A 26,488-nucleotide genomic window follows, 5' to 3' on the forward strand; every position below is an offset into this window, starting at 1 on the left:
TACATGTTTCTAGTTCGTCTGATGTACACATCTAGCTGATATTAGTTGGATGTACACCCGACTAAATTGCCCATTTGATGCCGTGGTGACCTGTGGTGAAGTTATCTGGTGGTGAGCAGTTCTTACCCATGTGTTCCATGTGATCACGTGGTTCCCTCACCCCGCCATCAGATCCTGGAAGTGATAGTGCACTGCATGTAGCCTGGAGCTGAACGTTTCTTGAGTGCCGTATCAAGGCTTTACGTTAGTCTGGGGACTTCTAGAGCATCGACTTGCTACAAGAGCTTATCTTTTTACCCCGGTGTTTGTATTGGTACCTCGTGTTTGTATTGGTACCTCGTGTTTGTACTGGTACCTCGTGTTTGTACTGGTACCTCGTGTTTGTACTGGTACCTCGTGTTTGTACTGGTACCTCGAGTTTGTACTGGTACCTCGTGTTTGTACTGGTACCTCGAGTTTGTACTGGTACCTCGTGTTTGTACTGGTACCTCGTGTTTGTACTGGTACCTCGAGTTTGTACTGGTACCTCGTGTTTGTACTGGTACCTCGAGTTTGTACTGGTACCTCGTGTTTGTACTGGTACCTCGTGTTTGTACTGGTACCTCGTGTTTGTATTGGTACTTCGTGTTTGTATTGGTACCTCGTGTTTGTATTGGTACCTGGTGTTTGTATTGGTACCTCGTGTTTGTATTCGTACCTCGTGTTTGTACTGGTACCTCGTGTTTGTATTGGTACCTCGTGTTTGTATTGGTACCTCGTGTTTGTATTGGTACCTCGTGTTTGTATTGGTACCTCGTGTTTGTATTGGTACCTCGTGTTTGTATTGGTACCTCGTGTTGTATTGGTACCTCGTGTTTGTATTGGTACCTCGTGTTTGTGTTGGTACCTCGTATTTGTATTGGTACCTCGTGTTTGTACTGGTACCTCGTGTTTGTATTGGTACCTCGTGTTTGTATTGGTACCTCGTGTTTGTATTGGTACCTCGTGTTTGTATTGGTACCTCGTGTTTGTATTGGTACCTCGTGTTTGTATTGGTACCTCGTGTTTGTATTGGTACCTCGTGTTTGTATTGGTACCTCGTGTTTGTATTGGTACCTCGTGTTTGTATTGGTACCTCGTGTTTGTGTTGGTACCTCGTATTTGTATTGGTACCTCGTGTTTGTACTGGTACCTCGTGTTTGTATTGGTACCTCGTGTTTGTATTGGTACCTCGTGTTTGTATTGGTACCTCGTGTTTGTATTGGTACCTCGTGTTTGTATTGGTACCTCGTGTTTGTATTGGTACCTCGTGTTTGTATTGGTACCTCGTGTTTGTATTGGTACCTCGTGTTTGTATTGGTACCTCGTGTTGTATTGGTACCTCGTGTTTGTATTGGTACCTCGTGTTTGTGTTGGTACCTCGTGTTTGTACTGGTACCTCGTGTTTGTATTGGTACCTCGTGTTTGTATTGGTACCTCGTGTTTGTATTGGTACCTCGTGTTTGTATTGGTACCTCGTGTTTGTATTGGTACCTCGTGTTTGTATTGGTACCTCGTGTTTGTACTGGTACCTCGTGTTTGTGTTGGTACCTCGTGTTTGTATTGGTACCTCGTGTTTGTATTGGTACCTCGTGTTTGTATTGGTACCTCGTGTTTGTATTGGTACCTCGTGTTTGTATTGGTACCTCGTGTTTGTATTGGTACCTCGTGTTTGTATTGGTACCTCGTGTTTGTACTGGTACCTCGTGTTTGTATTGGTACCTCGTGTTTGTACTGGTACCTCGTGTTTGTACTGGTACCTCGTGTTTGTATTGGTACCTCGTGTTTGTATTGGTACCTCGTGTTTGTACTGGTACCTCGTGTTTGTATTGGTACCTCGTGTTTGTACTGGTACCTCGTGTTTGTGACCCAGAAACACATTTCATCGCCCGAGGCGGACTCGCTTATGGCGACCACCTTGTATATTTATATAGGTACAGATAGGGGGCGGTGTCCAACTCCCTTCCTTATTCTCCTTTGATAAGTCACTAATTCACATTTTAACACGTTTTTTTCTTTTAGTTTTTAATTGACTTACAAAAGTTGAGATCCTGGTCAGATAAAAATGCGAGTAGCGTTTTCCAGCCGTGGTATGAAAGACTGGAGTAAGATTCATGTATTGTCACAGTTGACATGAGTGGCTGTTAGCTTCAACTTTCGTGTGATATGATATGACATGAGCCGTGGTGGTCAAGCATACCTAGGTGTTGTGTTTTTTCTTCACCTGAGTCCGACACACGTGTGGTCCTAGGAGGGTCACCAGGTGCTGCTGTACCACGGGATGATTTACGCTTCATCTTTCTCCTAGTGATTGCTTTACGGGAAGACGTGAAGCCTTCCCTTTGTTTCATGGAGCGTGTGGGCGTTTTATTTAGATCGGTGTGTGAAACATTACTGCGGTGTGTCTGAAGTTGTAAATCGACATAGATGTCATACCAGAATGAAATATTGTATGCTATTTGGGTGGTAAGGTTCGCGAATAGCGACGGGTGTAACACAACAACAATTTGTAGTACGCTACTTCAGTAAGGTTTAGCTCTGGAGTATTTTGTTACGGTTCCAGGTTAGACTGACCCAGTTTGTCCTATATAGGACTCCCCGTGTTTTAATGTACATTTTTTTCACCTATCCCGGACAGTTAGTGTCAGCGTTGATTAGCTGGCGACATTACTGCTGCTGTGGGTCTAAGGCTTGTTCCATGTGTTGCCGTTGGTTTCTGGTTGTATGGCTGTGTTAGGTCACTGACAGGCACAGTAGACGTTAGGTCACTGACAGCGAGATGAAATGGAACTCTCATTTTTAAATTAAAGAGATGGCATGTCCAGCACCAAACTCTAATTCTGAACTCATGCCTTAACTATATATATATATATATATATATATATATATATATATATATATATATATATATATATATATATATATATATATATATATATATATATATATATATATATATATATATATATATATATATATATATATATATATATATATATATATATATATATATATATATATATATATATATATATATATATATATATATATATACACACACACCAAAACTTTCTACTCAGACTTAATTAAAGCCACAAAATGCTGGCTTGACTGATATTTCATTTGTAATTAGTGCTAGCTATGCACTTAGTTAATTGTTTTAGACTGCAGAAAAATAACAAAGCAAAAGTTTAATTAACTTGCAACGGTAAAATAGTTTGGTTAACAAGTTCAAACAAAAAAAGAATATGCCACAAATTCCCCCATAGTCAGCAGTTAAATTTAGCTTGTGAAAGATCTAAAGTTATCATAGTAGGTAGATTCTATAACCCAGGCAGAGTTTCCTTTAGCCCCGTAACGTTGATTGAATGACAGGAAGTGAAGGAATGAGACCATTGAACTTGACGCCTCGTTTCCTCGCACCTGTCTTGTCTAGCTGGCGAGCAGGCACAACCCAGGAGGCTGTATACGGTAACTTACACCAACAGCTCAAATAATTATCTCGTTTCAATTTGATTCAAATTGCGGTTTTTTAAAAACATAAATCTTTGAGTTGTTTTAACGTTTGTTGTTTCGGAAAATCCACTTCACGTCGTGAATTAAGGTCTAAATTACATCTCTACTATCTTGTTAGTTTTGACCTATTTATTTGTACTGTTGTAAAAACATGCGTATGATAAAGTTTGTAACATTTAGGTTAGTCGGAGTCTAATAGGATCTTTTGTAAGTGCACAGTTCAATATTGCAGTACGATTGTCTGCAGTATAAATGTTTTTAGTATAGGTGCATTTTACCGAAACCCCCCAACCAAGTTCTAAGGAAGCGTCTCGCGGATCGCAGTTAGTAAAGCATTACGGACATTGTTACCTACTGAGCTGGAACCTAATTGGCCAGGTATACGGGCGTCTAGAGGTGTATCCCAACACACCTGTATCCTGTTCTGTCGAGCTACCTGTCGGTGGAGAGTGTTTTGTTCCCGTGTAGTGGACACGCCTATGGCCCGAACAAGCCATGTGTTGTGTTGTTAAGACTAGTGATTCATGATGTGTATGTATGTATGTGTGTGTGTGGACTGGGTTATGTCGTATAGTATTGATCGTGCAGGCTGGCTATCAACCAGATGGTTGTAAGCTATGGTACTGAGGAGAAGACTTATGTGGAATGTTTCAAGCTGTTGGTGATGGCCGTGGTTTGTGCTTGCTGTTGGGTACGTCGAATATTTTTTTTAGCATAGAAAACATGGGCATATTCATCTTATGTATGTATACAGTATCATCTAAGTTATAGACAACATCGTTTGTCTTCTGGGATATGCATGCGCTATTATCTAAAGCGTATGTTGACAGTCGTATTAGGTCGGTATACCGTGTCTTTCTAAGTGAGCACCCATGATGATGTTTAGCATGTGGGACTATTTACCTAGCTTATACTGAGCACCTTCATCGTGTCTTGTGTTTTAATAGTTTAAGAGTTAAATATTTGATCCCGAAAGACTTCCTCATTGAACACATGTGAGACAGTGCCTTAGATACATCTACTATATCACTACTATAACTAAGCAAACGCTTTTTTTTCTAAATACTCGACTGACTAATTATATCAGCTTCGATCATTTTGCCATGCACCATTAAGTATAATCAACAACACGAATAGGCATTTATTGATTTTATACACATATAGATTATTTTCCCATAAGCAAGTGATATATATATATATATATATATATATATATATATATATATATAAAGGCCTATATATACATATATATATATATATGTATATATGTATATATATATGTATATATATATATATATATATATATATATATATATATATATATATATATATATATATATATATATATATATATATATATATATAGGCCTATATATACATATATATATATGTATATATGTATATATATATGTATATATATATATATATATATATATATATATATATATATATATATATATATATATATATATATATATATATATATATATATATATATATATATATATATAGGCCTATATATACATATATATATGTATATATGTATATATATATGTATATATATATATATATGTATATATATATATGTGTATATATATGTATGTATATGTATATATATGTATGTATATGTATGTATATGTATGTATATATATGTATGTATATATATATGTATATATATGTATGTATATATATGTATGTATATATATGTATGTATATATATATGTATATATATATATATATATATATATATATATATATATATATATATATATATATATATATATATATATATATATATATATATATATATATATATATATATATACATACACACACATATATACACGCATGTGTTATGGGTATGTAGGTATAGATGTAACCGTAGACCATTTAAAACTGCATAATTGGCTACTGTGCGTGAGGAACACGTTGGTAATATTTGTGCTCACTCTATTTAAACGTGAGCGAATGCGGATCTGTGGCAAGGCGTGGATGAGTAATTAACACCTGTTACACTCGGCATAGATGGATGACCCGGGATTAAAACATTTGTGTTGAGTTCGGTTGCAACATACACCTACGTTTACTGTAGGTGTCATGGGGTATATGTTTATATGGCGTGTATTGTTTGGTTATGGGAGTTATGTTTTAATGGGTGTAGAGTTCTGATGTGGGTCGGGTGTTTGTTGTATGATGTCTGGTTTACTTTCGGGTCGTTTTATGAAATATGTGGTATAGTTGTGTGATATTTAGTTCGGTTCTATGAAATGTGTGGTATAGTTGTGTGGTATTTAGTTCGGTTCTATGAAATGCGTGGTATAGTTGTGTGATATTTAGTTCGGTTCTATGAAATGTGTGCTATAGTTGTGTGGTATTTAGTTTGGTTCTATGAAATGCGTGGTATAATTGTGTGGTATTTAGTTCGGTTCTATTAAATGTGTGGTATAGTTGTGTGGTATTTAGTTCGGTTCTATTAAATGTGTGGTATAATTGTGTGGTATTTAGTTCGGTTCTATTAAATGTGTGGTATAATTGTGTGGTATTTAGTTCGGTTCTATGAAATGTGTGGTATAGTTGTGTGGTATTTAGTTCGGTTCTATGAAATGTGTGGTATCGTTGTGTGGTATTTAGTTCGGTTCTATGAAATATGTCACATGGTTATTTGGCCTTTGCTTTTAACTGTTATGTGGTTCTATTAACTGTATCTGGGAACGGTGTGGCATACCGGTAGAGCGCTAGACTACTAACCTGAAAGCCTTGAGCTCGAGTATGTAGGTCTTGCCTGAGTCCACCCAGCTTTATTGAGTGCCTGGCTGATGTTACGGAAACAATAGCGGCTGGCATAGTGCTGACCACACTATCCCATTGTATGCCGAGGTCATCGAAACAGATGTACTCTACTTCACCTGCCCGTGTGTCTTGGGCCCCAACGACAAAAATGATAAACTGTCATACTGGAGATGCTCGACTGCTTTGATTACACATGTTGTGGTGTACATTAGGGCAAGGTTTGATTAAGCGGGGCGGGTCACGTTATCGCCGCAGACGACAGGTTCCCGTGTCCTTGGTGTGATTCATGCCACTGGAGTTATCTTTCCGTGTTTCTTGACACCCCCCCTCCCCCACCCACACACACACACGTCTGCCGTGTGGTTGTGCTGTGGCGGTGCTGTCATGTTGTCGTGAGACTAGAGTTGTGGCGACCGCATCTTAACATCTACTTGTATTTTACTGCAACTATACCTGTTATATCTGTTTTAAAATTTTTCATAGACGATCAACTATCGGATTACATATTTATTTTATAATTATTATTATTCGGATACTTATCGTGTTTGGTTTGAAATGTGAATTCTTATTTACATTTTAAGCCTGTTATTTGCCAAATTTACTTTATTTGTCCGGTGTTTTAACTTAATTATGTGTTAAATTAAAGTATGTAGTGTAGCATTAATTACCAGGAAGTAAAAAAAAACAAACAACAACTATGAAATGTATCGTGCCAGTTTATTAATGAATATCCACGTGCAGATTGCATGTCAGTTTGAGGTTCAGGCAAGTTAATGGTGTGTTACCGCACACTAAAGTGGCACCATTGCCGGGTAAATAGAGGTAAACTGACCTGACGGGTGCCACACGGGGTTGGGGAAAAGGTGGTTGCCGGTACTGGCGGCAGCTGACACAAGTGTTCCAGAAAATGTGACAGATCGTATTACACTGTTGACATTCACGGAGCATCTGCTGCGGTGTGTGATGGTCTAGGCGCTGTCACATGATGTGTGCTATGGAGAAGGTTGCTGCGGTACCTTGGCTAGGAATATTAGGATATGATGTGTGATGGTCTAGGCGCTGTCACATGATGTGTTTGTTCTATGGAGAAGGTTGCTGCGGTACCTTGGCTAGGAACACTAGGATATGATGTGTGATGGTCTAGTCGCTGTCACATGATGTGTTCTCTGGAGAAGGTTGCTGCGGTACCTTGGCTAGGAACACTAGGATATAACGTGTAGTGTTGAGACTTATCTTTGGATTTGTTGTGAGCAGTTCTGTGAAATCGGTGTTTAAGTTTATAGGATCTGCGGTGTTTAGGAAATGAAAGTGACTAGATTTTGACGTTAGTGAATTGATCTTGCATTTGATTAGGCTCATTATTAAACGGCGTTGACAGTTGTCAGTGTTGTGTTAAATGGGGCCATGTGGTCGAGTCTTATAGCACATAATTGCTAACCATTCAAGTTGGCGTATGTGGGTTGTCCCCGTGTCCACCTCGACTCAAGCCGGACAAATTTGTTGCCTATACCAACCCTTTATATGGTGAAATCAGTGCAATATGAAAAAGACATTTGTTTGTGAAATCAGAGTAAGAAAAGATATATCTTTTACATAGGCCGCGCGTTCCAAGTGTACTTTTAATCACTTTAGATTTAACATCTTCTATTCAATTTGCTATATGTAAGGTATTGTTTAACAACGTAAGTAATTTGCTGGCTAATTTTAGACACAGTTCGCTTACTTCAGATAGCGTTCGCCTTCTGTCTGAGCGATAAGAAGACATTGTACTTGAGATGATCTTATTGTATGGGGAAAATTTGCGACCGCCTAATCTATTTCCTTGTGTGATGAAGACTACTTGATGTGGTGTACTTGTTAGAGAGGCCTTGAGCCTTGTTGATCTCTGTACGCCACCAGTATTGACCTTGGTTTGTTGACACAAGGGTTGTGTTTATCCTGGGCATGTCACATCTTGCTCACAGCACTCTTGCGTGAGCACACGTCATCGTTGGGGTCAGTCATCACACATCACTTCGTGTGGTCAGTCATCACACATCACATCGTGTGTGGTCATTCATCACACATCACGTCATGTGGTCAAACAGTCATCATACAGGAGGGCGTGTTGTCATTCATTCACGCATCGTGTCGTGGCCATTGGGTTGTCACGTCGTTTTATTGGATTGGTCACGGAAAAAAAAACATACATCAGGTCTACAGCTGATGTATGTTGTTTTCTTTCGCTGTAGACCTTGGTCAATGTGTGGTCATGTCATGTTATTATTACTGACACGTTACACACATAGTTAAGGTAGAGCATAGTCAGTGTGTATTTGTACGTAATAGCCCCCACACTTCTATACACGGTAGTCACGGTACTACTTAGTTTGTCAATATTTATATCAATGTGTTACACTGTATACACATACAACCACTATAGAATTTGTTAATGTGTATTTATATTAGTTATTTACTCCCGCCATTTTATACACACCGTCTTAACCCCCTCTCCTCCCCCCGTCTTTAAGCTTGATATCGGCGTAAAGCAAACTTTAAAATCAATATCACCGTCTGGCTTGTTTGGGTATGTGGTTTATCGCACGTCACACGTGCCGGTCTAAATGTGTGTCCGTCATTCACTTACCTATTACTCATGTGTTACTTAGATTATGACTGGGGTTTTACCACAATTTGTTTCTTGTGATTCAGTTTGATGTTCGCTGTGTTTTTGTTTTTCATGGAAATAATTAGTTCGTATTCCAGTAGGGTAAAGTCAGTGTAGTCGTGGTTTTGTATTTCCTGTGTTCTTTGACCTCCCGGTGAGCGGTGGAGGCGCGTGACTAACCTCTAACCCCAGGCCGAACTTTGAACCCATTCACGTACACCACGGAAGTAGAGAAAAAAAAGCTCCATGTTTATGCTAGTCGAGATATTTTTTCTTTGTGCACATTAATTAATTTCTTACCATGTTCATTCGTCTTCTTTGGTTAGCTGTGAGCATCGCTTTTCTCCATTGTTTAAAGCCGGTTAAATTTCTCACATTTTCTTCTATTTGTTTCTGTCTTTTACAGTCAGTTTGGTCATACTTGTTGTAACTTTACCTCATGATGGTCATACTTATTGTAACTTACCTCGTGAATTTGTCTATCTTTCCTGTCATATATTTTCTTTCTTACTCCACTCATAACCCTCAGTTGTCAATATTGCTCTTCTAATGATTATCTCCTTTGTCCTTCTATAGTTAATTTATCTCCCTTTCTCTTCCTCTAGATAATTTATCTCATCTTCCTTTCTCTCCTCACAGTTAATTTTATGACCTCCTCCCCTCTCCCCTGTGTTGAAATTCCCCCCCCCCCCCCCCCGCCCAAGCTGCCATTAAATTAGCGGTGAACTAGATTGTCCTATGGCCTGCTAGAGCAGTATAAATCAAACTTCCAGTAGGCTAGTGCTGAGGGAAGGCGCAGTTGGTGTGGGAGGACTCGATACCATTATATTTTCCTGACCTGGCGATACCATTACATTTTCCTGACCTGGCGATACCATTACATTTTCCTGACCTGGCGATACCATTACATTTTCCTGACCTTGCGATACCATTACATTTTCCTGACCTGGCGATACCATTACAATTACCTTACCTGGCGATACCATTACAATTACCTTACCTGGCGATACCATTACAATTTCCTGACCTGGAGTTTCCGCTCTACGGGAAATTGTCCGTGTGAGAGGTGTATTATTGATGTAATGGGCCGCTCAAGGAGCCATCATGGGCCGCATGTGTTGAGCTTCTCAGCTGTAAACATGTGTCGTGTTGTTAACCTGTCATTGTCCTGGTCGTTGCTAGGGAGTTGGTGCTGTTGTTTGTAAACATTGGTAAACCACATTGTACGCAGATTTCTTTTAGCTGAGAGATGTAGCATCACTGACAGATGTACTAGCATTATTGGCTACTATTCTGTCATCACTGACGGAAGTATTGTCATCACTGACAGCGCTATTATCATCACTGAGTTATACTGTCATCACTGACGGAAGTATTGTCATCACTGACAGCTGTACTGCCATCACTAACCTGGGTGGAGAGGCTCATGGTTTCACTGGCTGAAGGAAACCATCACTAGCACGAAACTTTTTCCTCTGACGTCAGTCGGCGGGTAGTGATACCCCATGTCTGACGTCACAAGAAGCCGTTACATTTAATAAACTTGACCGGCTCTGTTAGACTTCTCTGTTCTCTTTTCTTCCTCTTTTCTAATTGATTGACTCCGACACCCTGGGACACACTGCTGCTGCTCGGTTGTTTAACCAGACCCAAACAGCGGACACACAGGGGTCACTTGGTGCTGTATTTTGATGTTAATTCATCACTTTTTGTGTTACCTACGTCATCAGGGTTAAGGATAGGATAAGTTGTCCGAATAATTTAAGTTGAAGTGTCTTCTTAATGTGGAGATATAAAAATGGCCGTCAAATCAACAGGATGTTTCTGCTTCACGATCCCATGTTGAGTTGCTACAGCATTGTGAAAATTGTCTTCAATTTAGACCCCCCCCCCCTTCTGCTGAGCTTCACGTGACTGTTCCCATAACCTAGCTCACGTTAAAGTAGGATAGGCCGCTCACACTTGGGCTAACCAAATCTCATATCACACGCCTGTGGTCTACAACTCGCCGTGTCACGCTGGTGACCTTTGCTTGACAGTGTGTGTGTGTGTGTTCTCTTAATTAGCACAGTTTGACTGGGACCTTTAATTAGCCGACACACCTTGTTTGTGTCAAGATTTAGCCTGTTGGTGCAGCACAACTTCATCTGTGTGCAGCGAACGGTGTATACCATTATGAGAACTAATGACGTTAATTATGTGCCCAATCTAGCCAGTCTAACCACAAAGTGGCCGTGTGATGCTGGTTGACTTACATTGTTTCACACATACGTTGGATATTTTATACAGTGAATTATTTTCTTTTTGAATTTCAAGTGACTTTTGTTCTCGCCTTGCATGTTTTATATAGAGAATCTAACTGGAGTTTTAAATTTTTAAATCAGTTCGGAAATTGCTAATAGTTTTATATTCTAGTAATCAGAACGTACACAACAAAAGATTCAGTAGTTTTACTATTAGTAACATGTAGTTGGCCTACACCAGACTTACAAACGTACATCACTTAGGGATTCAGATTGTGTTGTTAAACATTAAGTGTTCTTGTAAGATGGCTGTTTCTGGCTTTTTTTTTGTTTTTTAACTTTTTGTATCATGTAGATAATATCCAGTAGTTGTAATATAAAAACTAGTCCAATACTTTTCTTTGGTGCTACTTTCTCTGCCATATTAAGAAGTAGCTGATTAGCACCACCAGTCATAACTCATTTCCCTGTATTGTTATTCAGTTTCATTTAGGGCATGGCCTGAGAAAATGTTTGTTTCTTGATCTTTAAGAAGTGTTGATTAGTCACAATCACTCACATGAAGTGTCTTAACGAGTGACTCAGACTTTGTTTGAACTGTGTTGTATTAATTAGGATCAGCATGCACAATGTAATCATAAAGGAAGAGACTTTCCTCGAGGCAACACCTACCAGGACAGTTGTTCAGTTCATTATGGTTTTAGTTAGGGATGGCTCAAGTTAGCCAGACTCCACTGAAAATGGACAATACAATCACCATGGCTATTCATACAGTAATGAGTGCAGTGCGCTATCTCCTGCACCTCGGGGACGCCTCCCTGTACCTCCTGCTGTCATCCACCTCCCTTATGTTCAGTTTTATACTTGTCTTTCGAAAGCGTCGGGACCATGGTCGAGGGACCTCCATCCGAGGGTCGGCGGCGACAACCACATCACCGCCACCTCCATCGTCTTCCATCTCTGCTGCCATGCCATCCAAGTCATCTCACACACAGGGTGCCCAGACAAGCCCTAAAGGATCCAGAAAGGTAATGGATTTTTTTTACATTGTTCATTGGCATTTACTATGTTCCCTCTAAGCTGCGCTGCCACGCAGTAGTTTTTAACTGCAGCGCAGTCATTTTGTAAAATACACGTATCCTTATATAAGACTTTCAGAAATCAGAGCACACAAAAATATACATTGCACACAATCTTTTTCCCCCTTAGAGGGAACATTGGCATTTACATATACACTCAGTTTAGTCTAACTAGTATAGTAATTAAAACATGTCAACTATTATATCTAAGCTTATTCATAGTTTACACACAACAGTTTACTTTAAAAAATGTCCTCAAAAATTTCTATTTAGTATTAAATATAATGAAATTTGAATATATGTAGAAATAATAATAAGGCATATTATGTTGTATATTTTTTTAAAATATTGTCATTATTAGAGGATCTGTGATCATTTTTAAAAAAAAAGTTAATGATACTATTTTGTCTTTTTATACCCAAATATAGCCTCCATCGTTTATAAATAGGATGTAATGATGATCTAATGAAAAGACAAAAATAGCAGCTTAAAGAAAGTTTATTGATTTATTTCAGCATCGCTACCAGAGACAAGACTCAGCATCCTCACACAGCAGTTCTGGTCGCCTTGATGAAGGGGCTGCTCTCAATGGTGAGCTGCGCAGACGTACTGGACAGCCCCCAGCCCAGAACGAACAGCTACCTTTTGCTGTCATCAACCGCAATGTTATGCGTCGTGATTCTTTTGAAATGCCCCAGAGGACAATCATAGACTCTCCTCGCCCGTCAAGGTCCCGCTCTCTCCATAAAACTGCAAGTGATACGAATGCAGTTGTGCGCCAGGCTGCAGTTGCAGCTAGTGGAAACACCAGGTGGCAGCACAGTCCCTTGCAGCCACAAGACCCAGATTTTGCTTTTCATAGACAGGCCAGTTTTGATACGGGCCGTCCCAGGCAAATGCCCCACGTGCCATCTGACCCCCTGTTCCAGTCCAGCCCCGGTCACCATCACCGCCACCACCACCACAGGCAGGCCAGCGAGGGGCTGGTGCCCAGGCCAGGGCAAGGGATGTCCGAGTCCCAACACATCGCTTACACCAGTGACCTCGGTGTTTACGACCATCGTGTTCATCACCCCCATTCAGGGTATCCCGACGCCAGACAGCCGGCCAGCTTTCACGATATGAGAGGCTCGACCGGGGCTACCGATTCCGGACATGCTTTCCAGAAGTATGCTGGCGAACTTAGAAAAGGAAGCTTAACAGATTTCAAACATGGTGCGCCACCGATATACGCAGAGAATCCTTACAGGAAAGGCTCTGTGTCTGATGACAGTAGTAGCCACTACTCGACGGACAGTGGGCCTATGTCACTTATGTACATACGGACAGACAGCATGGGTTCAGATATGGTTCAGCAGGGTCACGACCGGCTGTATAGCCCGGACGTGCGCGGCGGCGAGGAATACTTAACATTCAACCAGGATGTGGCCAGCCAACAGGGCAACGTCAGCCCCATACCCCAGCCTGGGGGCAGTGGTAAATCAAAAAGATCTTTCCCAAGAACAAACCCTAACTATACTGGATTATCCCGGCGAAGTGAAGGCCAGTCGCCTGGGAGCTCAGGGATTTATAAAAAGATACATGGTCTTGAAGGACAGTATTCCAGTGGAAGCAGTTCCGGTGTGTATGATTCTACCGGTTACATTGTCGCCGGTAACGGGAACATGGCCCAGACTATGGGCGTTCAGACTTCTCAGTCGCTGTCGGATACATACGCGGAGACCCACAGTCCCCGGATGACCCACAGCAACAGTGGCACCGTGCTCCACCAGCCACCTCCACCATATCACAATAGGAGCGACAGCGACGTCTCTCAGTCCAGCGCCAGCCGGGCACACCCAAACTATCAGCCACAGCAAAGGGCGGACGGCACTCCGGCACGCGGCAAAGAGCTGTCTGATAGCCAGTCTTCTCACGGTTCTGCTAGGAATATGTCAGATATGCATTCTTCCCAGGGTTCTTTGCGTAACTTAGATCCTTCTAGAAATGATAATGTATCCCCCAGGGGCCAAAACAGAGGTAAGTGATATTTTCTGCTCATAAATCGATTGTAGTTCAAAGATTTTGTTTGGTATATTTTATCTTTTATGGTGGTAGTCATATTAAACTAGCTCACACTTTATTAACTAAAATTTCTGCTTTTATATTTGTATTTTTGTATTAAGAGAGTAAATGTAATAAATTAGTTTGAATTTGTAAAAGTAATGTTATGTTACCTATGGTAAATGTGGGGATGGGGAATTAGTTACTACATTGTATCTTTCTTTGAAAGTAGATGTTAGATTTCTATGTGTTACTATAAATATTTTAACAACTGAAATTTAATAGTTTTAGCTAAGTTGTGTTAGATTTCTATGTGTCACTATAAATATTTTAACAACTGAAATTTAATAGTTTTAGTTAAGTTCTGAGTTATGAGTGGCTTATGAAATAACAGAACTGAAGATTTATTTCATTATTTCTCTAGCTGCATACCACGAGCGGTCATCCAGTCAGGTATCCCAGCGCTCCGCAGCCGGAGAAGAACCTGACTACGCCAACCTCCCACCCAGCAATGGTCACACTAACACCAGCAGCAGCACCGCCAGCAGCAACAGTAATGGGAACAGCACAACCGTTGGGAAAGGGGGCAAGGACGTCCCGAGATTTGTCACAACTTTTGGTGAGGGGGAGTACGATGATGATGACGACGACGATGATGATGACGATGATGAGGACTTCAACAAGGAAAATGTGCACATGAGGAAAAATAGTTACCCAGACTATGACAGTAAGTCTATTACTAGTTTTAGTATCTTTGTACCAAATAATGTATGAGACATCGTATTTGGTTTAGCCAATGATTGCTTCAAGTCTGTTGGAGTCCACCCAGTTTTAATGAGTACCTGACCTGAGTCATGGAAGTAAAGGTACCTGAATCTGGTTTTTGACACAATTCCTTCATTTATTAATATAAAAAAAACAACAACAGTTAACTGCTATTTCATTTGCCCAATATATGAGGTTTTGTTTTATTTTTCTAATGTTATGTAGGTAATGTTTTTAAAACATTTTAATCTTAATCATAATGGTAGGTTAGCGATACTATTAAAGCCTCAATTACATCTTATCAACATATTACCAAGTATTAAGTACTGTACTAAAAGCTACCAAATACCAACTCCCTATCAACTCCTGTATCTAGGTGTCCCAGAGCTAGAGTCTGACACATCCAGCCTGTACAATGCCACCCCAAGAGGACAGATCCAGTCTGAGCCCATTGGAATCTCAGCCAATCTGGAGACCCAGCATGCCTCCCTGCGCAGGAAGAAAAATGACAAACCAGATGCCAGCCCAGGGGAGAGGAGCCAGTCCCTACAGGCTGATGTGACGCCCAGGCCTCTGAGCATGGTGGTACCCCAGCCTGACCCCAACATGGCCATGAGCCCATCCACAGGGTCACTTAATAGAGGGGTGAGTAACCCAATGTTTCATACACGTCCTTAAATACTTGTAGAAACAGATTAATTAACTTTTCGTTGCTTTAATTATACAAATTCTAAATTAAAAGTTAACAATTTTTTATGCTGGATAAACTTAAATGTTGTGTTTACCCATGTTTATAGCCTTCTGCGTTAAGAAGATTTTGTTGTATAGATTGTTTTTACCCATGTTTACCATGGTTGTAAGATTTTGCTGTATACATTGTGTTTACCCATGTTTTGTGGTCAGAAGATTTTGTTGTATACATTGTTTTTACCCATGTTTACTGTGGTCAGAAGATTTTGCTGTATACATTGTGTTTACCCATGTTTTGTGGTCAGAAGATTTTGTTGTATACATTGTGTTTACCCATGTTTACTGTGGTCAGAAGATTTTGTTGTATACATTGTGTTTACCCATGTTTACTGTGGTCAGAAGATTTTGCTGTATACATTGTGTTTACCCATGTTTTGTGGTCAGAAGATTTTGTTGTACACACTGTGTTTACCCATGTTTACTTACATTTCTCCCCTCTATGGCCAGAAGCTTGCATCAGAAGGAGACATGGAGCTGTACAGCCAGAACCTCAACAGACACAAGAAAGGCTTGTTTGGCAAGAAGGTCTCCATCAACAACATGTTGACTTGGTCAAAGGTGAGGGCAGGTGTTCTCTCCCCTGTGTTGAAGGAACTGTAACTCTGTGTATATCTCTGATCTAGTCAAGGAAATCTAACTCCTGTTGTTTATCTCTGAAGCTGTGATTCATCTTGTTTTATTCATCTTCCAGGATCCAATACAGAAACCAATGATAAGGACTGCAGATAAGAGTATCAAGAAAGATGCCTGTGAAATGTTTAAAAATATCCTTTTAACAAATCTGGGGGAAAAATATTTAAAAATTACATTAAAATATAAAATGAATTATTATGGTTGTGTAAAGTCTTTTACTACTTTTAGTTAATCTTAATTTATATAAGAAAATAAATATAAATATTAAGTTTTTTAATGTAAAATGTTATCCCTGCTGCACATCATAAAGAGAGTGAAACAAAATGTTTGTACTGTGAGAATCATATATAGCTACACTAGCACCAAACATGTCTGAGTTTCTCCTTGACTTGCTGCACTGATACAGCTGTATATGGGAGACCGCAAGGGCAAGCAGGCCCCCATGTCTGTGGCCCTGGACATCATCACCAAGGGCTGGTCCACAGTCAACCTGAGAGATGAGATCTACATTCAGCTCATGAGGCAGACCACAGAGAACAAGAGGGAGTAAGTGCTTTCATTTATACACCACATAAGGGGGTCACAATGGTGGAGTCGGTTAAGCTCATTGGTTGCTAATCCAAAAAGTCGCGAGTTCGAACATGAGGCTCGACAGCTGGGGACAGCAACTCTTCTAGGAGAGAAAACAAAATCCTGCTGCCATGTATTTTGTTCTTGGTTGGACAAAGGCCATGAAGCAAATCCAAAAAGCAAAGCAGGTTGAAATCGGAGTCAACTGCCTATATGGCGCATAACCAGTTGACACAAATACTGTATTGTGTTGGAGGGAATCCCTTTCAACACTAAAATTAAGAACACAGATGAAGAAACACACCACATACGTTTATGTATACATACAGATATACATTGCTTGCTTGTATAACTTCTGGTATACATGACATGTATCTTTACCTACAGATATAGCCTATATGGTATGTTTGTATTTCTTCTGGTATACATGACATAAATGAATACCTACAGAAATACATGGCATACTTGTATAACTTCTGACATTGAAGTTTCACTTAAGATATAAATATATTCACAACCACTGAAGGTTTATGTGCAATGTTTAAGTCCAACTGTAACCTGTAAAATAGATTAATGTTTTGTATTTCTCTGAAGTTTGGCATGGTTTTTTTTTAAAAAAAGTTCCCCTATTTCTTACAATTAATTTTCTTTTGTCTGGTTTAGGGAAAGTTTACAACATGGATGGGAGTTGATGGCCATGTGTCTCCATTTCTTCCCACCCTCACACACGTTTCATTCCGTATTAGAGAGCTACATCGTCAAGCACAAGGATCCTTCAAGTGATGTGGGCAGTGTAAGTTCTAGCTTTCATGAGGGCATTTGCCTTCAGTTTATTTCCCCCAAACAGGATTTTGTGTGTGTAAAGTCATTGTAGTAAAGTGCTGTTATAGCTTAGTACTAATCTGTTATTGCCATAGCTGAGTGATGTTGTTGTTGCTTAGTGCTGTTGTTGTAGCTGAATGCTGTTGTTGTAGCTGTTCTGTTGTAGCTGTGCTGTTTTAGCTGAGTGCAGTAGTTGTTGCTGAGCGGTTATTATAGCTGTGTACTGTTGTAGTTGAGTGTTGTTGTTGTAGCTGAGTACTGTTGTTGTAGCTGAATGCTGTTGTTGTTGTAGTTGAGTGATGTTGTATCTTAAGTGGTGTTGCTCTCCTCAGGTTCCTGTGTCCCATTTCTCTGCCCACTGCAGCCAGAGACTAGAGAGAGCTCTACAAACTGGTGCCAAAAAAGGAGTGAGGAAACCCACACTGGAGGAGGTGGAACAGGCCAAGGTAAACAAAGTGTTCACTGTGTATCTGCTTTACTCCCATAGACACAGTATAGTGTCTTATAGTCACAGTGTAGTGTCTTATCGACAGTGTATGGTCTTATAGACACATTGTATATTAGACCGAATATTTTTTAAGATGCTCACATAAATAGTCCTTAAACAATTGAATACAGTCCTCCAGAACAGGGGTCTCCAAACTTTTCAGTCCGAGGGCCGCATTAACTATCAAATTTCAGTTCGGGGGCCAGTTTCTTCCGGGCATGTCTTTGATTATTCTGGGCAAAGTTTCTCAGCCATCACCAACAAATGATTTTTCCTTGGACAAAAAAAGATCTCCGCTGGCCGGATGAGAGGACTTTGAGGGCCGCGGGCCGGATGAGAGGACTTTGAGGGCCGCATCCGGCCCGCGGGCCGTAGTTTAGAGACCCCTGCTCCAGAACATAGTATGTAGTGCTAATCCAGAGGATATATTGAGTCCTTTCAAACACACATATAGCAGATTCAAACTTGATTTAAAACAGTTTAATTTGACTACACAGAAAGCCATCATCCCTCCCTCCCTCCACATAAACTGTTGATCTAACACATGTTTCTATTTGACTACACTGAAAGCCATCATTCCCTCATTCCCCCCCCCCCCCCCTATTCATACTGTTGATCTAACAAATGTTTCTATTTTACTGTACAGAAAGCAATCATCCCCCCTCCCTCCACATAAACTGTTGATCTAACACATGTTTCTATTTGACTGTACAGAAAGCCATTGTCCCCCCCCCCCCTCTATTCAATCTGTTGATCTAACACATGTTTCTATTTGACAACACAGAAAGCCATCTTCCACCCCTCCATATCAACTGTTGATCTAACACACGTTTCTCTTTGACTACACAGAAAGCCATCTTCCACCCCTCCACATAAATTGTTGATCTAACACGTTTCTATTTGACTGTACAGAAAGCCATCTTCCACCCATCCATGTTTGGCAGTATGCTGGAAGATGTCATGCTGCTACAGAAGGACAGATACCCTGACAGACAGCTACCCTGGATACAGATAGTCTTGTCTGAGGAGGTGCTCAGGTTGAATGGCACCCAGACAGAAGGAATTTTCAGGTCAGCTCAGTTTATTGTCAGCTGTATGTATAGTAAATAATACAAGTAAAACTGTTCCTATAAACCACAATAATGCCATTTTTGTACAAGGACGTACATTTGAAACATAAACGAAAGCAAATTATGTTAATATTCTCTTTTTACTACTGAACAAATAACTGAAAGAAATCTTATCTAGCTTTCTACAAATTGGCATTTCTGTACATACAGTTAGCTTGTTTTAAAGTTTTAAAAATTTACATTAAATTACATAAACGTAAAGAAAATTTTTCTTAAAGGTAGTTTTATTTAATTCTTTGTTTTAATTTTTACTATTATCTAGAGTCCCTGGTGATATTGATGAGGTCAACGCCCTCAAGCTCCGCTGTGATCAATGGATCCTCCCCTCAGATTGCCCAGACCCCCATATCCCAGCATCCCTACTTAAGCTGTGGTACCGCGAGCTGTACGAGCCTCTGATACCTGCCCAGTTTTATGAAACCTGTGTGGAGAACTATTCCAATGCTGATGCTGCCATCGCCATAGTGAACCAGTTGCCAGACATCAACCGCCTGGTCCTGTGTTATCTTATTAGATTTTTACAGGTAAGTTGCTTGTCAGTGTTGCTAGGTTACCATTGGTAGGCTGTGTCTTTGGTTTCTGTTTACAAACTGGCAAGGGAGGCTGAACATCCCTGCTTTGATGGGCAAGTTCTGGACCTAGTACTAGTGTTACAATTCCTTTCTAAGTTTTGTTATTATACAAACAATTGAAATAAAAACTTTCACATAAATTCATGTATTCAACTCTATTGTTTTAATTCATTTTAACATTTAAATGGATTTTGTTCTGTTTGGTTTATCAACAGATAGTTTATTATTTGCTTGATTAAAATATTTGTATTTGTCCGATATGGTTAACCTATTCAAAATCTGAACATTTTAAATTTTAGAAACACCATAGCGTAACCTAATTTAATCAGAAATCATTTACAAAATGGTTTTTTTTTTTTACTTACAACATTTGTTGACCCTATACAAAGACAATTTTAAAACTCCAAAGGTAACACATCATGTTATTTTTAACAATTATCTATTTTAGGTGTTTGCTGCTCCAGAAAATGCCCAGACCACAAAAATGGATGTCAACAATCTGGCAATGGTTATGGCCCCTAACTGCTTGCGGTGCGAAAGTGATGACCCAAGGGTGATATTTGAAAACACACGCAAAGAGATGGGGTTTATCCGTACTCTTATCCAGTCTCTGGATACAAGTTTCATGGAGGGTGTCGTATGATAATTAATTGTGGGGGGACTGGGGGGGATGTAGAGTAAAAACTGTAAATCTGGCTGTAGTATATGTGGTTTTTTCTTTATTCCAGTAGGGAATGTGTTGCATCTGCACTTTTGATTATTACAGATGTGATTTATAATAACATTTGATGTGAAACGATTCTTTTTCTCTTCATCCTGATAATAGGTCACAAAAGTAATTTTTATCTCCAAAAAAAAATGTGAAATTTAAAAAACGCAAAAATACATTAAAACTTAAGTGATGTGTTTCATCCTGCACTGTAGATCATCAGACAAGGAATACATTTGCTTGTCTTCTTGAACAAAACTATTTTTATTTTATACACTGGCCTATATAAGCACTGAACAAACTGTCTTTACCTTCAAGCTGTTTTTATACTAATTAATCTGTTGAACAAGGGTATGACTGCTGTTTATAGCTTGTAATTTTTTTGTGAAAATGTTCAGTTTTTATATAAATAATTATAAAAGCAGTTGCATTAATTCGAGAGAACAAATGGCATGGAAATGTGTTTAAAATTAAAACCACCCAAATATTTATGCTGATCATAATAAATAAGTAATTCATTCTTTTGTTTTTAATGTATCATACTAAATAACTTATCGTTTTTATTTATTGACCAGTTTTTTTTTTTTGTGGTTGTGAAACGTTTTTTTTAACAAGACAATTGTATAGCAGTAGAACGAATAACTTTCTTGAGATACTTTTATTTTAATGTAATGACAAATGCTCTCAGCAAATATGTGTAAATGACAGTATTCCTATAAGGTTATGTTTATTCCATCACATGAATTATATGCTGATATGTTTAGCTGATAGCTTCCTATGACTATGTTTTGAGCAGTTGCTCTTACAATCTGCACTAAAGTTGATGTGTTAATTCAACCATCACAATTAGTAGATGTGTTCACTACCTGTCACTATCACAAGTGTCACTACCTGATAGCACAGCAGCACATCTACCTTCATCCCCATCAAACTTGCACATATTTATTGATCACTGTTTTAAGCATTCATGTTTGATTTCATGTTCATTTCTTACTACTGTTTTCCTCTATGTACAATTTTACTTCAGAAAGTCCAGTAAATTGTATGTTTCTCTAGATTCAGAAACAAAACAACAGGCTGGTTTAGTTAATTTTATTTTTGGCTTTCTGAATTTATCCTTATGTAGTTTGTTTTTAAAACTTAAGCATAAAGAAGTTTTGTTTTCAGTTTTCAAAAAAAAAAAAATCATGCACATAATTCCCCAGTGATATTACATAATCATACTCACTTTTAAATGTAAGATACATATCTCCGGCTTCAAATAAGTCTTACCTTTTTTTGTCTTTTTGTAAGACTTTTGTCATCAAAACCAAGCAAAATACTGTGCAAATGTTAGTAGTTAGCTTGGTATTTTGTTAGCCTGTTACTAAAGTGATTAGTATTTTATTTATTCTTTTAATCAGTCACCTTTGGGCTTATTTAAAAAAATGCTTTTATTTAATTAGTATACTCTCTTTCTTAATATTTGTTATTGTAGATTAGAATGACCACCATAAATTGAAATAGATTTGCAGTGATCATAATGATATTTAGTACCTCACACTAAGCTATTCTGGGTGGAATAAGAAAAGAAAAGGTGTTCTTTCATTGTTTTTTTTTTTTAAAACAACCAGGTTTGGTTGAAGCATAAATATTCTCAATGTTCACTCATTCATCAAATCCATAATTTTATAATATTCATTTAAAAAAAAATCTATGTTGTAACAAGCTTTAATTCAGTTGCACTTTTCCATACATAATCAATTCAAGAGAAATAATACAGCTCACTCATGTTGACACTAGAGTTTGAACTGTAAAATGTAGCTAAATAAATTTGATTAAAATTAATTGGTACAAAAGCTGACAGCATTTCATGTAACATATGTTCACAAATATAATGATGAGTAAATTTTATGAGGGTCATGTTTAATGAATTAACAAGGGATAAGTCAGCAGTATTGAGTAGGTGCTTATTGAGTTGGCTGAAAGTTTTTCTATTGATGGTATTTAGAGGCATGTTGGTAGCAGCAAACAGTAACATAATAACTTTTTGTTTTAGTTTAGTATTGTGTGCGTATTACTAACGCCTGGAGATAATGAACAAAATTTGAACAAGTTTTTATGAGTGAATGTTTACCTGTGTACAGGAAGTGAAGTATAGGCTTTATGTTTGTTTTGAAGTCTCACGACAAACCAAATATTATTGTTCACAACATGAACTATTTTAGAAACAAACGAAAACATGATTTTTGTATCATATTTAAATCTTTTTTTCCACATCCTGGCTGTTTGCTATTTATTTTATTGAAACCCCAGCTACAGATGAATTAAAAAATCGCACAAGATTAGTTCATGAAATGATGCCATAACTTACACAGAATTGTAACTACCTGTGTTAAAATTACATGTTGTAGTACATTGTTTAACGCCATTTTTCATCATACTTTTTTATTAAAAAAAAAATTCTTTGCAAGTTATTATTGTGTATAATGTTATAAATTGTAAATTGATGCATACTTCTGTTTAGGTTTAGTTAATGTTATTGATATCAAAAGTAAGAAATACAACAAGAAGGCTGTGTTTATGTATAATGGTTGGGGCACGCAGGGTGGGTTTTTCCAATGTTTATTTATTGATGTATATCTGTATTTAATACTGTGCAATACGATTGAATTGAGAGGATATCCTTTTATATTTTGAGCGACCATTTCCCCGGAAGTGTTACTGTTAAGCAGTGGTAGAGTCATCATAATTATTTTTCAACTGTTTATATTTATTGTGTAATTATATTTTAACCACCTAGACTGTAGTCTTCTTATAAATCATAATGTTGCTGTGAGTTTTTTATTATAAAGTTGTTCCAGTTTTTCTTTTTTAGTTTAATTTGAAAAAAAAAATTATTTATTTGTTAAAATTTCCCAGTATATTATAATGGGTTGGGGGAAATAAAAAGTGAAAAAATAAAATAATTTCAATAGGGTTCACACTATTCAAGAATCACTGTTTATGTACAAACTGGCAAACATCCAAAGCCTAGCTACTTGTGAATAATAATATTCTTGTATTATGTGTTTAAAATTTCTTAGATACATGCATTATAATCCAGTCATATCTCACTAGCACATGAATGTATTAGTTTCTTTTAACCCTATAAGACTTGTATCCCTTATGTTACTTGGTCTGCTCCAGCTTGTATTTCCATGATAACCGTGGGGTCAACCAACCTTGTGTAGCATACATTCTAACCTGTAGCATTGGACTGTTCAGTTATAGTAGACTCTATTATAAGAAAAAAAATTTTAACCTCCCCAAAAAAAATTAGTCTTATGTAACATTAGTTTTGTTGTTCTAAGACTATTCTTAATGAGCACTGAATTAATTAGTTTAGTTTCTAAGGCTGTCATTAGCACTGATCTAATTATTTGTAAGGCTTTAAAGCTATCATTAACATTTAAACAAATTAGTTTAATGGTTATAAAGCTGTCATTACATTGAGCACTGAACTATTTAGCACTTGTTAGCTTCAATCATGTGATTGATTCAAGTTGAGTGTTGGAGTGTGATTGATTGATATTTTTTTTTTGTTTTAATTGAGGTGAATTAATTTTTATCGTTTGATATTCAGTGTATGCCTACAACTTTGTCTCCAGTGTCTAATATGAACATTCAAATAAATTGAGTCATTACAAACTATGAACTGTGTTTGTTATAGAATGGGTTTGTCACCTCTGATGGTAGTTGTCTGCATGTTTTGTTGGGTTACCAGAAAGATGCAAACAGAAATTTGCGCACACAGAAAAAAAGCGCACACAGAGAAATGAAAATTCATTGACATATGTAATATGTTACATCTCTTGCGACAGATTTAATTAGTGTGTTGGGCTTGTATGAAAACTCACTTTGAACTAACTCAATTACATGCTGTTAATTTAAACATGTCAAGTTTAGCGTCATCCAACCAAAGCATGCACTGAACAGCATAATAGGCAGCATGAAGCCTATATGGCAGGAAACAGATTCAACCCTCAAGCATCTACTTTTAGGGTCGATTTTCGCCAATTTTCAAAGTAACAAATATTGACATATTATATATCAATTTTGTTGCTTAACAATCGAGGAATTCAAATATATAAAAATTAATAGCACTAGACATTTACATCACGTTCAAAATGTAGATTAACCACACTCACTCAACTGAGATTTTTTTACATCTAAATGTAGTGAGGTCTAAAAATCCACGAAATTCACAAAATTAACAATAAAATTACACAGAAATGTCACTTAGGCATACATTTATTTGTAATTATGTCAAACTTTACAAAATATACCAGTTTATAGCTTATTTCTATAATTATTCTTGAGAAAAAAAACGACCGCCCTCCCCTTTAAAATTCTGGCTTTTAGAAACACTCTGGGGAAGAAAAAAATAACAGAGTTAAATATAGAAGGTTTATATAAAAAACATAATTAATAAAATATGTCTATATGCCAATTTTTAATATAGTTGCAGCATTTACATGGCTAATTATAATTGTTTAATACTTTGAACATTAATTTAAAGTTACGACTGTCTGTGGCGTCATTCAAGTGTAGTGTCAGTGTAGGTGAACAGGGTGTTAGGGCCTAATACGATTTCATTAGAATTGGTAATGAACAGAATGTATAATTAGAACTGGCATATAAAAACAATGTTGATAATAGATGCAGTTGTTTTAATGCTACTTATAATAGATCAAAATGACAAACATAATTAAAACCTAAGAATCTGGAAGCGGTGACCTCATTTTACTGACACGGTTGTCAAATAGTAAGTGAATAGATCTAGATTTAGAATCTACGTAATTTTGAAAATACGCTAGTTCTAGAAGCAAAATTACTTTTAAAAACTGAAGTTAGTGATTAGATCTATAATGAAATTGAAATCAACAACTGATATGTAAGTATCTTTTGATTTAAAAAAAAATACGCTTAGTTCAAAGAAAAAAAATTCTATGGTGTACTCGATCCCTATCCCAAAACGTGCCAGCCATATCGCATGCGTAGTCAGCTACTCAGCTGCTAATCAAATCGATGAATTTTAAAATTATATAATAAAAGTAGGTCACCCTAAAAAAAAGAGTAAAATGGCTCCCGTTTTCACGACAGCCGTCACTCGATTCATAATTTACAGAGTTATAAAGTTCTACTTTCTTTTGGCTATAGATTTAAAGAAATATTAATTTGTTATTTCTCATGCGTTCCAACAATTGTACCTAATTTTAATAAACATTAGATTAGTAAGGACTCGATTCTTTTTAGAATTAGCCCTCGACACTATACGACACTATTGCGAAGAAACAGACTCGCGCGAATGTCGTGCGTAGGCTGGTTCAGTGGCGAAGGTTAGAAGCCAATTTGCGACGGAAAATTTTTACTTTGAAATAATTACATTATCAATTAATTTCGATTTAAAACAAATGGCTTAAAGTCAAAAGTAAACTAAAATTAAAAAACTTTGTTATTCGCAGTGTACTCAAGATTCTCGTGTTTTAAAGATAAGTCTAGTTTTACTACGTGTGCGTGCATGGTGCGAATACCGATTTTCCGCGACAGAAAATCATTAAAAATATAAAAAAAAGTATCTACGGCAAAATAATAATTATATTTTACAGAATTAAATAGATTTAACTTAACAGTTATTTAAATACATGCTTCGGAGTAAAAAAATACAATTTTATATCCGTAAAAAATTAACT

At 37.7% G+C, this 26,488-nt stretch overlaps 1 protein-coding gene and 1 long non-coding RNA gene across 8 annotated transcripts in view; one reads left to right on the forward strand and one right to left on the reverse strand.

The window, feature by feature from the left end:
* The window catches only part of LOC131958313 (uncharacterized), a 109,742-nt gene extending 85,296 nt beyond the window's left edge, over window positions 1–24,446 (forward strand). For 4 of the 7 annotated variants that reach the window (XM_059323277.1, XM_059323278.1, XM_059323274.1 and 1 more), the window contains 12 exons: window positions 12,093–12,242; window positions 12,809–14,312; window positions 14,761–15,063; window positions 15,478–15,746; window positions 16,299–16,409; window positions 16,543–16,615; window positions 16,883–17,030; window positions 17,718–17,847; window positions 18,209–18,322; window positions 19,276–19,433; window positions 19,756–20,017; window positions 20,514–24,446. In XM_059323277.1, the coding sequence (XP_059179260.1) occupies window positions 12,093–12,242; window positions 12,809–14,312; window positions 14,761–15,063; window positions 15,478–15,746; window positions 16,299–16,409; window positions 16,543–16,615; window positions 16,883–17,030; window positions 17,718–17,847; window positions 18,209–18,322; window positions 19,276–19,433; window positions 19,756–20,017; window positions 20,514–20,708 (3,417 nt within the window). In that variant the 3' untranslated portion in view covers window positions 20,709–24,446. Of the gene's footprint in view, window positions 1–4,077; window positions 4,226–11,001; window positions 11,217–11,697; window positions 12,243–12,808; window positions 14,313–14,760; window positions 15,064–15,477; window positions 15,747–16,298; window positions 16,410–16,542; window positions 16,616–16,882; window positions 17,031–17,717; window positions 17,848–18,208; window positions 18,323–19,275; window positions 19,434–19,755; window positions 20,018–20,513 lie in introns of those variants that run through there. The other 3 variants (XM_059323280.1, XM_059323279.1, XM_059323276.1) reach the window with 3 other exon arrangements.
* Window positions 24,447–25,029: 583 nt separating this feature from the next.
* LOC131958316 (uncharacterized) lies at window positions 25,030–25,358 on the reverse strand. Its single transcript, XR_009389221.1, has 2 exons — window positions 25,296–25,358; window positions 25,030–25,164 (listed from the first exon to the last, which is right to left on the reverse strand). It is a non-coding gene; the product is annotated as an uncharacterized LOC131958316 (long non-coding RNA).
* Between the last annotated feature and the right edge of the window lie 1,130 nt (window positions 25,359–26,488).

This window comes from Physella acuta, unplaced genomic scaffold, assembly GCF_028476545.2.
Source record: "Physella acuta isolate Inbredline_101_S28 unplaced genomic scaffold, ASM2847654v3 ptg001316l, whole genome shotgun sequence".
In the NCBI taxonomy this organism is placed as follows: domain Eukaryota; kingdom Metazoa; phylum Mollusca; class Gastropoda; family Physidae; genus Physella; species Physella acuta.